A 16,973-nucleotide genomic window follows, 5' to 3' on the forward strand; every position below is an offset into this window, starting at 1 on the left:
TTTTTTTTGTAATACAAAATTCTTGTTCCCGTAAATCACATTGCATTGTATTAGTATTTTGAAAATAATTCAAGGTGGAGATTATAACGAATTGATGGTGATAAATATTTTAAGTCATAAAAATTGAATAATTGAAAAATTTCTAATAGTAGGGAACAATTTTTTCAATTGGAGAAAGTAGCACTAGAACCAAGGATTTTATGTAATAATATAATAATTCTGATGAAACCAAAGAGTTTTAAAACTAATTAATGTTTATATAATTTATTTTCACTAGTTTAACTTTATAACTATTTTTAAAAATAAATTATATACAGTAATTTCATACTTTCCTACCTTGGTCGTTTATTACATAAAATCTTTGTTTTGATTATTTTTTGTATAAAGGAAAACTGAAAAACTTAGAATATTAAAAAAAATTGTAATTTGAATCCATTGTTTTTGGATCTAATAGAATTGAGAAATTAATGTTTTGTTATATTTGTATATAAAAGATTTTAGATATAGCAATACAAAATGTTAGGAAATTGAATTTTTGTATAATTTGCATTGTATAAAATTATTGTAAAACTTTTGAATGATTGGTATATATTTTTTAACTGACTTTACATTCCTATAAAGTTAATCAGGTTTTAATTAATATTCTTAGAGTACTTTTATATTACATTTTTATAATATAGAAACATAATTACCGCTTCCATTGAAGCATTGTTTTAACAGATAAATTCAAAATATGATTTTATACAATTTATATGTCTCTCTATATACAGACATTGTGCAGTAATACTCATTGGAAATAATATTTGCAATTTTTTATAGGAATATTTAATAGAAGAATGTACTCTTGATGCTTCATCAGTTACGCCCGTAAATTTATATGAGTATAATGTGTAACATCTTTGTAGAAAATTGTCACGATACTTAAAATTTTCCATAAATCGCCCAATTCATTTTGCAGTGACAAATAAGTAACATTTGTTTTTTTTAATGAAGATTAACGAATATGAAAGAAAGCATTAATGAATTTATATCAATTTCTTCGCATTTATGTATTATACAAGTTTTCTTCTAAACTGTTGTATAATAATGAGAAAGATGAATTATACTTGTAATATGTTTAAAAATTTTATTGTAACGCGGACTGTTGAGAACATAATATGTAACTAACTTTGTGATAGAGCATTGCTACAAGCAAAAAGAGAATGATTTTTATATCTTTAGAAATACAGAGATTGTTTAATCTCTTCTCTATTTAAACAAATTTATATATTTCGGTCTACATGAAAAAGTGGAATTTATATGTTCGATTGCTACATTGTTGATGATTACACAGCAATATTTTACATAACACGTGCCCGCGTTTAAAACGATTTTATTATAATTTGTAATTATATTTACATTAGGTACTTCTATACACATACCTACATTCTCAAATCATGAAAATGCATTCGTACGCAATAGATAGTATGTAATTACAACGAAAATTGTGAGATAGCTTTATATGTAGTTTATTATGTCTATACATTTCTACGAAATTATTATTTTTTACATATTTAATTATTATCTTATTTAAATTGTTTTCTCCATGTGACTATGCAAAAATATGGGTAACCTAGCGAAAATTTCTAAAGGATATATGTTATTACGAGAAAATTTTTCATTAAAGTAAAATTAATTTGTAGTGAATGACATTTGATTCTTGTTAAATTGTGATTTATCAAGAAGTCAAATACATACGTTCGCAATAAGTTACAACAATAATCGTATATTTTTTTGTAAGTTTGTATAATACTGACTAAAATAGAATGGTTTTTCTCCTTCGACAGATTAACAAGTATATACTGCAAGCAATTTGCAAATTATCTCTAAGTACTTTATACGCGAAGCTTGAATATTTTTGAATAATTAAAAAGTTTACACTCACTTTATGATATACAGCAATGGAACTGTTTTATTTGTTATTGATAGTCACTTGTATATTCAGATTTTATTTGTTTTTCTGTACATGGTCTAAAGAATGTAGATATATTGTGCCTTTTGTATATTGTATATTTGTATATAAACATATTTTATATAAAATATTGTAATAATGTAGTCTATTCACATAAACAATAAATAAAACTTCAGAGAATGTTTATTTTATTTAATGAACTTTCACAACTCATTATATTCCTTTCGTTTCTGTTTAAATTATTCCAATGTTTCAAGAAAGATATGCTACCTGTTACAAATAAAAAATGTATTGTGCAGTTAAGTTCAATTAAACAAAAATGGCACACAAATACGAAAAAAAAATTATATGTCTATGTTTGCATATATATGTACATACATATATATGTATTTATACAATACATTAGCATTTATTTGTAATAAATTTTATACAAAGTAAAGCACATGCCTATTTCGCATAACTTACTTAATAAAATGCACAATATTTACATTTTTGCAAAAAAAAAATATATAAGATAAATTTTTCTTGTTGCAAATGCACGAAATTTTCTTTCTTCGCAGTTTGACGCAGCAAATAATATGTAATTAATATTTATAACACGTAGATATTACACTTACTTAAACATCACATTGGCAATTGATCTAAAATTAGTACTTACATTTCTTTTATAACTATTAGCATACTTTGTATATTACAGTAATATTTACATCTCTTTCGATCGATAATATATAATATCAAAAACGTACAAAAGTGAAAATATAATTATATATTTTTCAAGAAACGCGAGATATGTAATCATCCAAAGATGAGGCGCGTAGAAAATTTGTATACAATTTTACCAAAACTTTGTAGCAAATACGTCTTGAAGTCGGATTGAAAGATATAACTAGTCTTCTATATATCTATTTTGTTTTTGTATCGCATGGCAATAGACATAATGAAAGATCATTATACAGTTGATTTAATTATAACGCACAATTTGATTGTAATCCAAAATTTAGAATATCAATGTATAATAACAGGATTTCTATCTATTTTCGTGTTAATTTAAAAAATTATATGTTAAGTATCAATATTAAAGTACCGATTTAATCGTCACAATTATAACTTTGATTCTTTCTATATTACTCAGTATTCTTTTGTATGTTTCAAACAAGTGACCCATAGCCTACATTGGTATATTTCTATTTTATTTACTTGTGCGTTATAATAAAAGTCGTAGCCGAAGCATACTATGCATCTATTTATAATATTGAGCGTATTTTGAAATTCTGACGGAATGTAACAAGTCATGTTACCTTTAGATATTATGCATAATAAAAAATTCTTTCAAAAAGTTCACATTATATATAAACTATTTCTGTGCGTGTTTTTGCTATTTACGTATTGAAGAATTGACTTTTAAACTTTGAGAAAAATATGCTGCAACATCTGTATTTTGGAATTTGTTATATTTGTAAATGTATTACTTTCGTAATATTATCTCAAAATAGTTATTTGCTTGGGAATTTCATTAAGCTTTGTCAAGATTTTTACACCTATGGAATGTTACGATTTAATTGGAAACTGTGTCTTGCCGAAAATCGTACAAATATGCAAAAGTATATTTAAATCTTTTCTTATGTACTCGTCGTCGTTATTACTACTATCGAAACTCTGCCGTCTTTTTCTTAGAAACTCTCTCAAATAAACGATCAACAGATATGAATTAAATTGGAATTATAAATATCTCAAACGTATATAACAATCAACAATAATTAAATGGAAACAATTTTAGCGTTCGATTACTTAAAGTTATAATAATCATTAAAAAAAAAAAACAATGTAAAAATAATAGTATAACTTTTCTAAATGTGCATTGCTAAATTTACTATTTTCTATGATATTCCGTAAACGTATTTCGTAGTTACGTTCACTAGATTTGTACAATAGAAAGAATACATATTGAACAAACAGACAAACATCGTTACACGTTGCGACTGTTTGTTGAAAGTATTACTGACAAAAACTTCGCATTTTGCTTTGGATTTCTCGATGAATTTATAGCACCGTATTAAGTGACTTACGCATATGAATAATTCAATATCAAATTCCAATATTTGTTTTAAATTACTGTATCTACAGCTCTACCATATTGCAGTAATGTCCTGTCAATATTTGAGAAAGTGATTGCAATTTATCGAACTAGGCAAACACGGTGAACAAGAGGATGAGGATGCTGTTAAATGACGAATCATTCTGTTTTTCTCTTTTCTCAATAAGTTGATGAGGTTTTTCTGATTATCTTCATTATGATTAACTTTGTTTATATTAAGACAGATAAAAATATACCCAGAGTACATTTTTATGAATTATATACGTAGGTAAAGTGAAATAGCTTAGATAAATATATATTAGAATATACTTTTATTTAATTTAAAATAATCTGAAAGATCTCATCATCCCTTTAGACTTTCATCCCTCCTACCTTAGAGAAATAGTAAAAATTCTAAAAATTTTATTTTTAGAACACGATGATTCATAGTTTATCAGCGGATTTGTTCTCTCTCTCTTTCTCTGACGTTTCTTGCAAGGATGTATTTGATTAGTCAGAGCCAAATCGTCTGTTAATGTCAGCCTTCGTGGACTCAAACATTTTGATATTAACAAGACATTACTGTGTTATTCATCATTTATAAATTTTGATTCGATAACGCAGCGCACAACTCTTTCATGCTTGAACTCAGTTTACAAGGTTTATCACATGAAATTTATCTCGACTTTCCAATGTGAATTATGGCGAATAAAATTCAAATGCTCTAGTAAACGTACATTCACTCGACGTTCAAATTACATTGTGCGTTAACTTTTGACACAAAATTATAAATATCGAGTTAAAATTAAGAAAATTCTGAAAGAGCTTGAAAGAGTATGAAAACGTTGGTTGGCGCAAGAGACGCAGTGAAAATTTTTTCCTTAAAAAGAGATTGTTCTCCCTGAAAGAAAATGGAAAAAACACACTGGGCGTAGAGCATAGTTTAAAGTTCTAGTTCTTCGGCAGTGCGAGAAAGTCTGTGATTATCGATACGTCTGCGTTGGCTACGCCTGACTGCATCTGCTCGTCGATACGGTTCTGATCTAAGCCCAAGAAGAATGTCTTCCAGAGCACCATTGTACACTTCATCCTGCTGCAACAATTTCTTCTCCTGAACTAGTCTCGTCTTATTTTTCAGTTCATTTATCACAGCGTCCTGTACCAAATTACCAATGATCATTAGTCAATGAATGATATACACATATATGTTAGCTTTATTAATCTTACTGCGACCTTCGATTATTTTGTTTGATATTTTCCATTATCTCAAATTTAAATGTTCATCCAAAGAATAGAAGGATCACAAACGATAAAAATGAATTGTTCAAATAAAGTGAATTATTATTTTACCTATCCTTGGAATTTCAATGTTATTAAACATTATATAAGTTTAAATTTGAAAGAGGGACACAGAATTTTCAGAAAGAAAACTATAGATTTTACATAAATGCTGAAATGAAAAATCTTTCAATTAATATGCATCCTACAATTAAAATTCTTATCAATCAAGAGACACTTGAGTTTCTTCTACTTCATACTATAAACTAGAAATAAATTCAATTTAATGTTTTTAATTCTATAACTATATTGTTAATGTATACGCGTTTATTTATGAGTATTTTGGCAGTAGCATAGAAAAGTGATAATAGAGGACTTCTCTCAGGCAACATCAATGCAAGCTAGAACATGCTAATGCATTTAAAAAAATTTTTTTTTTTTTGTTAATGATATGAATCAAGTGAATATAGATCCGTACCACGAGATTTTGAAGACAGTTCTTTGAAAATAATGGAAATTGTTACTTATGAGCAAGATTAATAAAAAATTCTAATGGCTACTGATATTAATGATAATCAAAAGATGTAATAATAGAATTTAATCCAAACCATTTTGTAAGGAATATAATAGCTTGTATTTATTAAAATTAAACTAAAACAATGATTGAAATTGAAGCTTTTATAACATGGCCTTTCATCCATTAAAGATAGAAAAAAGAAAAATCTTAAAGATAAATGAAATAAAACTACAATAAAGCTTTTGATATGAAAAAGAACTGTTTTCGAATATATGATTTTAGGATACTTTTAACATGTGTATCTCTCATAGTAATAGAAACTAAACCTACATGTGTATTGTCTAAGCATGGTGTATGTGCGGATGCGATCATTAAAAATATGTCATTAGAAGGAAGTGAGTAGGACAGACTTACATGTTGTGAATTGTTTCTATATTGTTACGTTCTGAGCTCCAGTTCATTAAGATGCCGATGTAACAGACTCTTGTTTGTGTTACAGCAAAATTTCGGTGACTTTAAATCCAAATAAATATGTAACAAATAAGAAAAATAGACGTTCGTGAGATACTTTGATAGACGTCACTGTCTGTTCTTGAAACGGGTAACAAAAATTGCTAAAAGAGCACTCTCGAAATAATCAAAATTATTATAATCATCTGATAAATATCCCTGAAGAAATATCATGCTATCTCACGGCATGCAGCGAAAAGAAATGCCTTGTAAATTTGCTTTTTCGCACGAGCATTGTAACTGGCAAAGATTATCTCCAAAAAAATGATCTGTTTCCTTAATTGACATTTAGTAAAGCTAAATAGTATCCCCATACAAAATTATCTTCCATGTTTCACACTGAAGATTGTATTAAGAATGTTACAATAACGAGACGAATCGACATGAGACGTATTGTATTGTGATACTAGATGATTCTAATCCAAATTGTCTTGTATACAGAAACTCCAAATTTAGAGATGTTCAGAGTGTTATGATATGTAAGCTTTCCTATGAAATGATCCATCATGCATCATTTTCTAAGGATATTATGAAGAATAAATGAGCACTGATAAAAAGAGCGAACTTTTAAATACCATACAAAATTAGATCGCACACACATACAAATATAAAACTTTGAACAGAAATTAAATAATATGAAAATCTGTTTGATGCTTTCTAATTCAATGGGTGAAATTATATTCCAACCAATGAAAGTATCGTATCATTCCATAAGGAAATAAATGTTAATATTTCAGTTCAGTCATGCATGTTCCATATTCGTTTCTAAATGTATAAAGCAGGAATTATATTTACATTGTACATACATAAAGCACTATATTATGTTTTAGCTAAATAATAAAGATATAATTAATAATATGTAAATAATATGTATAGAAATAAAAAAATTTTTGCAGCATTGATGTTGAGAGAGAAAGAGAGAGAAACATATTTAAAAATGTAAGTATATGGTTAATAAAATTAAAAAGAATAAACGTGATATTAAGTTTAATAAAAGAACTTAGCTTTAAGAGATTTAAGCATAATTAAATAAAATTTCAAGAAACTTAGCTGAGAAAATAAAGGGCATTCGTATTTATATAACTGTACACTTTTTGTAAAATATTCGTTAATAAAAATGTAGATTAAAAGCCATTAAATGCGCAGCATGCAGTAATAATGAAGCTAAATAATTATAATTATCTTATTTCCTCAGGAATTTCTTTCCTTCCTAAGGAATAAATAATTAATGAAACGTACCTGTTGCTTCTTTTGATTTAACTTATTACGTTTAATAACGTCCTCTGAGGCGTTCAAAGCTTCTGCAGCAGCAGCTTCTAGTCTGCGACGCTGTTCATTTTCTTGATCCGCAGCCTGCAAGAATACGCTTTACCTTGTAATATCTCGTCAAATATTTCGACTTGTATCTTAATTCTAGTTCTAAAGTTAAAAATGAATTCCTTCTAATTCTACAGCTGAACGGCTACCTTAAATGCCCTTGCGAATCTGACGAGGAGAGAGAAGAATGTATTAGCATCAGCCTGTCGGGGACTTTCTCCGAAAAATTCAACGCATTCCCGGAATGCTTCTCCAGCAGTCCGTGCGTCGGATTTCAAACGGCGCAACTTTTCTTCCGAATTATTCAAGAAATCTCGCAGGACGGTGTTGTGTTTCTCTTTACCGCGTAACTCAAATTCTTTTCTCACGAGGTCCATCCCCTTTTCCAGTTCGTGAACGTCGGTAGTTATGTTTTCCAACGAGACTAAAAAGAGCGAAGAAAGCAAAATGATATATAGAAACAAACAAAGGCATATAATACATGTAATGAGCTGAATTCGAGGAATGAAATTTGGTACTTTCCGTGGAAAAAGTATAATTAATCTCAAGTGTGAAAGTACACGTGTTTCGAAACAGAAATTCGAGACGCTCTAGGGGGAGATAACGAGCTCCAGCTTGTCAGGAGCGTAAAACATTTACTCAAAACTAGTTCTTCTACTAGTTCTTTGTAGCTACAGTGATTTTTATTCAATGTATCAAGTAATTTTAGACGGCGAACATCATTTATTAATGAGAATTAATGTCATTTAACATTACTACTATATTAAATATTAACACAGCAATATTAAGTAACATTAATTTATAAATGACGTTCGCAATCTAAAATTCAAGATATCGTTGTTAGTTCAATAATTAAGATATTAACATACGCACCGGTCGCTGCCTTATCGATGTACATTAGCTCCGATTCGAAATTAATCAATTCTGGAAACTTGACTCGTATCGTTGCCACGATATAGTGTAAAAGGCACATTCTCTTGTCCGTTGACTTCGTATCGAGTAATGTGTCTAAACTTTGAAGTTTGAACCCGTACGCCGGCCCTCGTTTACTGCTGTTTAGGTAATTGCCGAATGCAAGGATGATTTCTAATACTGCTCTTAGCTTCTTTGAACTCTTGACCGAACTCGAGGCAGATATCACAGCATGTATTTGCGGAGTAATAAGATGTAAATTGTCAAAAAAGTTGCCGATGTAATTCATAATGGACAGTTTCGTCGATATCCTCTCCACTTTGCCGAGTTGCATTAAAAATTTGTCCTCCTCCGTTAACAGATTGACGTTTTTCTTTTCTATGATGTACTCCCTGTATGCTTTTATCTGTAACGTTATAAAATTCTCATGTATCACTATTCTTTATTAATAATATGATATCCATATGAAAGCTATATATTGACGATATATATTTTTAAGAATTGTAGAAGAAACCATACTTCTTGATCTGTGGGTACCATACGTTGTAACAGCTCTACATTTTCCAGCGACAGTACTTTCAAATCGAGAGCATTTACCGCCATGATCACTTTCTCCACCGGCATTTCCATTTTTCTTCGCGATATGGCTGCAAGACAGAACAGAACATCAAACACATCCCATCTTTCAATCATCATCAAAAAGAACGATTACGATTTTACTGATTTTTACCGATATTTCGCAGTCTGGTATGTTCTAAAAGCGACACGTTCTCCGGTTTCTTGAATCGTTTACTAGGGAAGCTATGAAGGCCGTCGATTTCGTTGTTGCCATTAGCAACGTGACTTCCCATTCCGATTTTAAATCGTTCCTCGAAATCGGAGAAGTCTATGTAATTGTGCAACCGGTCGTCGTCTAGCTCGTTGAAAATGGTACCCCGTACTTGATTCGGCTTCAGAGCGATCCAGTTCAGCGTGGGCAGTTTGTATTTTGTTTGAACCTGAAAACGAAATCGTGATTTATCGTTTTGATACAGAACGATTGTATATTGTATATATACATTGTAATGGAACGTACTTTCCGTTTGATAGTCATCGCACCGTCCGGTGCTTGCATCATGCCCGCAGGCGGTGGAGGTATTGGTGCAGGCGGTGGTAACTTTTGATCTCCAGGGGAAAGAGGCGCCATAGGAGGCGGTGGCGGACACGGAGGTGGAGGAGGTGGAGGTGGCGCTGGGGCGGACGGAGGAGGTTCCTCCAACGTCGGAGACGGGGTCGAATTAAGCGTAGAAGACGTGACGTTGTCCGACGTACTGATGGGACTCGTTGCACATCCGTTTCGAAGGTTGCCTGTACATAATCGAACGAATCCATTAACCGACACTAGACTTTTATAAGATAGAGAGGAGCTCTCTGTTTCGTTACCTGAAGAGCCCTTCGTAAGAGTGCCAGTGAGCGTCTCCAGTTCTATAATTTTGTTTTCCAAAACGCTTTGCCTCCGTGCTGAATCCTGCTTTTGCCTCTTCAACGCGGTGAGCTCCTCCTCGGCCAGTCGACGAGCCTCCACCGCGTCGGCGTATTCCACCTTCAACGCGCCCAATTCAGTCTCTAATTCCGCCAACTTTGCTAGCGATTCTCTCTCCAATTCCGCCATTCTGTCATGCGCCTGTTTTTTGACGTGATAAAATTTCGCTTAATAAACGATCATTTGAACGAGTCATTTGGGCTACTCACGTGGCCAAGTTCATCTTCTAATTCAGCTACTTTTTCTAACGCAGCAGTCTTAGTTTCGCTGTCTTCCATTAAGGCAGCAACATCAAACACGTTATCCAGATACGCAGAGATTTGAACCTGGGAACAACATCGAGATAATATCAATTCTTTCAATTTTTAATTACACACAATGAACCTCAATGCGTACATTCAACTCAATTATATGTGTCGCACTAATATTGTTACGCGCTATGTAAAATAATTGCCAACTGACATTATGTTACGAGCGGTTTTGTTGTACATAAATCGGGAAATAAAGGAACTGAAGAAAATATTGTATGAAATTTTTCGATTGCTCAACGTGACAGCAGCAATGTACACACACATATATATATATGTACATAAGTATTATGAATTCAAAAATTAATAAGTTCACGTACCTGCAAATCCTCGCTCTCGGTATGTCTGAGTTTCTCGAGATACTCGTCTAAACCAAGCTTAGTAAATTCGTATTGCAGGTGAACCCTGAAATTCATGTCCTCCACTGAATGGACGACGATATTTACGAACTGCATACAAGCGACCATGAATTCTATGTGAAAACTATCGTATTGGGTGAAGTATGCCATAAGCGTGGTGAATCGTCGCCGTTCCAAACAAACTTCTTTGAAGTTGTCGAACGCCGACAAGATGATCTCGTGGCCACCTTTTACCAGACAAATGGCAGCAAGAAGTTCCAGCACCAGAGCTTTTGTTCTGAAAACAGTATATGTATGTATATATTTTTCTTTCCATCAATTTGGAAGGCAATAGGTTTATGCGTTACATGAAAATATATTTACCTCAGACTCTTGTGCATTAGACTGAGCGCAATGCAATTGATTGCTTCACGATGCTGAATGACCATGTTGAATCCGTACTATAAAATATTTAATAGTACTTATAATACTAGTTTAGTACTACTATACTACTATTATAATTAATAAAGTAAATACTATACTACTATTATAATTAATAAATAAAGTACTTGTACTATTCTACTACTTATATTTATAATATACTATAAATACTTATACTATTATACTACTATTATAAGTACTTGTACTATTCTACTACTTATATTTATAATATACTACTATAAGTACTTATACTGTTATACTACTATTATAATTATAAGTACTTATAATTATATTAATAATATAATAGTACTTATAATATAGTATATAATACTTATATAATAGTATAATTACAAGTGTAACAATAGTGTAATTATACTACTTATAATATAGTATATAATACTTATACAATAGTATAATTATAAGTGTAACAATAGTGTGATTATAGTACTTATAATATAGTATATAATACTTATATAATAGTATAATTACAAGTGTAACAATAGTGTAATTATACTACTTATAATATAGTATATAATACTTATACAATAGTATAATTATAAGTTTAATAATAGTGTAATTATAATACTTATAATACCACTCATAATATTTATAATTACAAGTATAATAGTAATATAATAGTACTTGTAATTATAAGTATAGTAATAGTATTTGTAACACCACTTATAATTTTTAACTCAATTGGAATGTCACCGATATTTATGCGTGATGTTACACCATTACAATCTGTAATTTCTCACAGATCTCGATAAATCACTCACACTTTACAGAAACAAACAAATTTTCGAATACAGAAACAAAAAAAAAAAAAAAATAACGTAACAAAGCAACTCTATCTGTTTGTTGGGAAAGAAAAGAGAGATGAAGAATGAAATGAAAAGAAGTGTCTCTCTCGCCGAGTTCTTCCTGAACCAGTTTCCAGATTTCCAGCGCAAGGAAGTTTTCTACCTTGTTGTTCATGATGGCACGCATGCACAGTATGCAAACGTGAATGTCATCTTTCGCTTCGCCCATATTGAGACGCGCCACGTGCCGGGATCTCCTTTTAACGCCGGGGCTGTCTTTCAGCTCGTGCAGCGGCGGCCTCAGGCAACCATTATTCAGAGGCGACGTGTCCCCGGAACCGACTGCAAAATAAATAAATCACGTAGTTCGTATCATGGATTCCCGCTTTTTCAGAAATAATAATCGTCGCCGTAATAACACTCACCGGTTTGCAATTTCTCCTCGGAGCTCGCGTGGGACTCCACGAGGCGTTGCTCGTGCCTCATCATGAGCAACCTGAAGCTGAGGTAGTCTATAAGGGCGTCCAAGCCTTGGTTCTCCTCGTCTAGGAACTCCCTTACCCATCTGAATTGAATTTGACCAAATTTAGCGATTTAAAGGCGAATTAAATTGAGAGATTAACAACACATTGTTTACCGGTCACCGAGTTCACTCGTGTTTGCACCTGCGTTAGCTATTCTATTTGATTCTCGACACTCGGGGTAACACAGGGTATACCGTGTTCAATTGTGTTCCACTTTATTGTGAAAAAAAAAAAATTACTTTTATTGATATCTAGGTATCTATTGCAATTTTAGTGCTTGAAAATTTGAGAAATTGAGAAATTTCAATATCATGACGAAATGAATTGTATGCAGACGGTTTGTCCGATTGTCTGAGTGACTTTGAAATATATAATATATTGTAGTGAAGTCGAAAGACAGTTATGAATTGGATACTATGATAGTCCTTTTGTGTACCATTACACACGTAGATGATTAGTTTATCATATCAAAAAGAAATTACTAGATATATTATAAAATATAATATAAAAGTATATTATAAAAAATTACTAAATATATTATGAAATATAACATAAAAATATATAATATAAAAAGTTACTAAAAATATTATAAAATATATTATACAAAATTACTAAATATATTATAAAATATAACATGGAAGTATATTATAAAAAATTACTAAAAATATTATAAAATATATTATACAAAATTACTAAATATATTATAAAATATAACATGGAAGTATATTATAAAAAATTACTAAAAATATTATAAAATATATTATACAAAATTACTAAATATATTATAAAATATAACATGGAAGTATATTATAAAAAATTACTAAAAATATTATAAAATATATTATACAAAATTACTAAATATATTATAACATGAAAGTATATTATAAAAAAATTACTAAATATATTATAAAATATAAAATAAAAGTATATTATAAAAAATTACTAAATATATTATAAAATATAACATAAAAGTATATTATAAAAAATTACTAAATATATTATAAAAGTATATTATAAAAAATTACTAAAAATATTATAAAATATAATATAAAAATATATTATAAAAAAGTACTAAAACATAATATAATACAAAATTATATGTATAAAATATAATGTATATAAGAGATGTACAAAGTTTTATTTAAATTAATTTATTCAGACGAAATAATAGCCGGTGAACTTTTGCGTGAAATTGCCGGTCAACAATGTGTTAAGATGATTCCGCTAGAAAATATTTGTTCTACAAACAGGGTCCAATCATTTAATACACACATAAACACGTGACATACAAACACGAGAGGCAGAGATTGTTCTCGGTTCAACTAGTTATTTTAACCATTGATTTTTAATTCAGTTCAAACTACAATTAGCACGATTCGGATCTTGTAATAAAACATGCGTATATTTTATAAGAGATCGTATGTAAAGATCAATGGTTGATTGCTATCAATTCTAGAAGTATATAACAACATATATAAAAGTAGCTTACTCTATGTGATTTGTGCGTAACGAGATTTCCAAATCTCGCAATACTTGAGTCGACGTTGACTCCCCGACCATTTTCCTCTTCTGGAAGAACGTGAGAAAACGATACGACTGTATAATCATTAGTATCCGTTGTTCAAGTTTCTGCACGCGCGGAAAACGAACATAAAATAAACGGCATTTTTTGGAGTTCAAGAACCAAACGTTTCGTCGTTTCGTACGAACAGACTATTATGCATTAGGGTGACAATTAAAGGTATCCGATTTTGAAAATGAAAATTTCCCACTTTATTTAATTCCTGTGTCATATATTTTTCTTTGCTCGATTCTTTCTGTCGTTTTGGAAATTACGTCGAACCAACGAAACTCGAGCGAAATTTCAGTGAACAGCCCCTTAGAACAAAAAGATGACCGAATGAGATAGTATGAAATTATTTCGCTTTTATAATTATAAAAGCCACCCTTGTGCATACGTACAAAAAAAAAAAAAAAAAAAAAAAAAAAGGGGAGAAAAATTGGAGAATCATCAACGATGAAAGAAACCGCCACAAAGCTGTGATCCTCTAATTTTTTTCAGGCCGCGGGATGCTAGTTGAACTTCGATTCGCGTTGCAACAGAAGGAAGACGAAAACACGAACAGGAAAATAAGAAATTAGAATTGCAAGAAATCAAAAGCAACGTACTCGATGGCTTCGCGAAGCTTTCGGATCCAAGTAGGTGCGTAACTTTGCTAAATAGTGCGACGGTGGATCCTTTGCTTGCACCCTTTCCTGAAAACATCGAAATATCGTGAAAATTTTAAAATTAATGCGTTTAGAGAGGAAAATTGTAAAATTAATTCTGCAGATTGATCGCGTACGATAATAGAGATAATAGAGAAAATACGATCATACCGAGATACGAAAGATTAAAAAGTTTAAAGGAGGCGCGCGTAGGAGAATCAACAGGATTAATAGGATAGCTCTATGCCCGGCTATAATGAGCGAAGCTTCACATGCACGTTGCACGCGCGAGAGAACGCGAGTTCGTATAAAATTAATCTCCCTAATTTCAACCGTAATATATTCTTCGAACACACTTTCATCTCGCGTTTAACACGCTTTCATATCGAAGGATATTCTTCACTTTCTTCCGGACGCGTTTTACTTTCTTCTCTGAGCAGAGTCGTTTGAAATTTATCAACATTAAAGTTTTTAAAGTTTGAATTTAGTAACTTTCGGCAAGTTTGATTTTTGTAACTTCAGCAACTTTAAAATGGCTTTGGTGACTTTAAATTTAGTAACTTTTGGTAACTTTAAATTTAGTAAGTTTTAGTAACTCTAAAATAACTTTAGTAACGTTAAATTTAGTAGCTTTTAGTGACTTAAATTTAATAACTTTTAGTAACTTTGAAACAACATCGGTAACTTTAAAATAACTCCAGCGACTTTAAATTTAGTAACTTTTAGCAACTTTGGTAACTTTAAATTTAGTACTTTTCAGTAATTTTAAAATAACTTTAATAATTTTTGAATTTAGTAACTTTTAGTAACTCTAAAATAACCTTAGTAACTTTTAGTAACGTTGAATTTAGCAGTTTTTAATGACTTAAATTTAATAGCTTTCAGTAACTTTGAAATAACACTGGTAACTTTAAAATAACTTTAGTGACTTTAAATTTAGTAACCTTCCGTAACGTTGAAATAACTTTAATAATTTTAAATTCAGTAGCTTTTAGTAACTTTGAGGTAACATTGGCAGCTCTAAAATAGCTTCGGTGGCTTTAAATTTAGTAACTTTCAGTTACTTTGAAATAACCTTAGTAGCATTTAGTAACTTTTGGTAACTTTGAGACAACTTAATAATATCAAAGTAACAAGAAGGAGAAAGATACACATTTTTCACCCGGGTCTTTTTTCGAAAAATTTCTGCGGGACAGTGATTTGCCGAATACTTTCCGACGGAAGGAGAAGTTTACAGGTTCTACACAAGAGAGTGTCGGTGGTGTGCACGTGTGCACGTCTGCACGCCGATGAGTGAGGGATGCTGTACAATTTTTTTGCAACCCGCTTTCTTGTATCGTATAATAGCACGGCTTGCATTACATCCGTGTCGTGTTACCCACATGCCCTACAGGCCCGTTGAAGAATTGAGACGGGCCATCGATGACCCCGAACAGGCCAACCCTGTCGCCTCAAGAATATCTTGTTTCATCAACAGAGCCTGTGCAACGAAGAATCTCGCGATTCTCTATGCACATACGCAACACCTTACGACGTCGGAGATTAACGCGTTTACTACAGTGGTCGAGACTCGTTCATTTAACCCTTTTAACAATGTAACAACACAGCAAAGAATCATGTTGTACTTCTCGCATCAGACGTGAAAGAAACATTTAACTTTCTACCCCTTTTGCAAGACAAATACGAGAGAACTCTATTTTAAATTTAGTGCTCTATTTAATTAAACTAGTGCTCAGGTAAGTAAGAGTTCTGCCGTACCGATCATTCTGAGTAATTCTGAAATTCCCAATTTCATACGCAATAATCTAACTAGCCTAACACTAAACGCTCGATTGTTAACTTTTCTTTTTTTCTCAAACTTGCGAAGCTTGTAAATATTCAACACATTTAACCTTAATTCTTTTTATTTAATAACAATCGACTTTATTTAAGATTCGATTACAATTCGATCACATTCAAGATTCGTTTAAGATTTTAATTCAAATTCACTTAAGAATTTTTATTAGATAGAAAACGGCGGAGATTTCATACGAAGCGAAGACAAGGAGAACAAACAGGAGGAAAGTTACAAGGTGGGTCAGAGACGTTTAAAGCGATCAACGATGGATGTTGCGGAATGTGGCGGTAGGGAGTGACTAGAATTGTGTCTGGGAAAGTGCTGCAGCAAGTGAAAGGGGATGAAGAGAAGGGGGCGAATAAATGAGAACGATAAAGAGGATCCGCTCGTACGACGCTAATCCGCAACCTGCAAGTTGCACGTATTTTGTACT

The 16,973-nt window shown here is 31.2% G+C and overlaps 1 protein-coding gene across 3 annotated transcripts in view; it reads right to left on the bottom strand.

The window, feature by feature from the left end:
- Positions 1-2,983: 2,983 nt before the first annotated feature.
- LOC122528971 (formin-like protein) overlaps positions 2,984-16,973 on the bottom strand; it is a 46,145-nt gene continuing 32,155 nt past the window's right edge. Inside the window, exons 3-18 of one of the 3 annotated variants that reach the window (XM_043654661.1) lie at positions 14,665-14,751; positions 13,985-14,091; positions 12,397-12,536; positions 12,135-12,313; positions 11,112-11,188; positions 10,710-11,025; positions 10,291-10,407; positions 9,982-10,222; positions 9,635-9,906; positions 9,290-9,557; positions 9,079-9,206; positions 8,521-8,965; positions 7,797-8,071; positions 7,570-7,683; positions 6,235-6,333; positions 5,047-5,181 (exon numbers count right to left, since the gene is read on the bottom strand). In XM_043654661.1, the coding sequence (XP_043510596.1) occupies positions 6,259-6,333; positions 7,570-7,683; positions 7,797-8,071; positions 8,521-8,965; positions 9,079-9,206; positions 9,290-9,557; positions 9,635-9,906; positions 9,982-10,222; positions 10,291-10,407; positions 10,710-11,025; positions 11,112-11,188; positions 12,135-12,313; positions 12,397-12,536; positions 13,985-14,091; positions 14,665-14,751 (2,841 nt within the window). In that variant the 3' untranslated portion in view covers positions 5,047-5,181; positions 6,235-6,258. Of the gene's footprint in view, positions 5,182-6,234; positions 6,334-7,569; positions 7,684-7,796; positions 8,072-8,520; positions 8,966-9,078; positions 9,207-9,289; positions 9,558-9,634; positions 9,907-9,981; positions 10,223-10,290; positions 10,408-10,709; positions 11,026-11,111; positions 11,189-12,134; positions 12,314-12,396; positions 12,537-13,984; positions 14,092-14,664; positions 14,752-16,973 lie in introns of all 3 variants that reach the window. The other 2 variants (XM_043654658.1, XM_043654660.1) reach the window with 2 other exon arrangements.

This window comes from Frieseomelitta varia, unplaced genomic scaffold (assembly GCF_011392965.1).
Source record: "Frieseomelitta varia isolate USP_RPSP 00005682 unplaced genomic scaffold, Fvar_1.2 scaffold_274, whole genome shotgun sequence".
Taxonomy (NCBI): domain Eukaryota; kingdom Metazoa; phylum Arthropoda; class Insecta; order Hymenoptera; family Apidae; genus Frieseomelitta; species Frieseomelitta varia.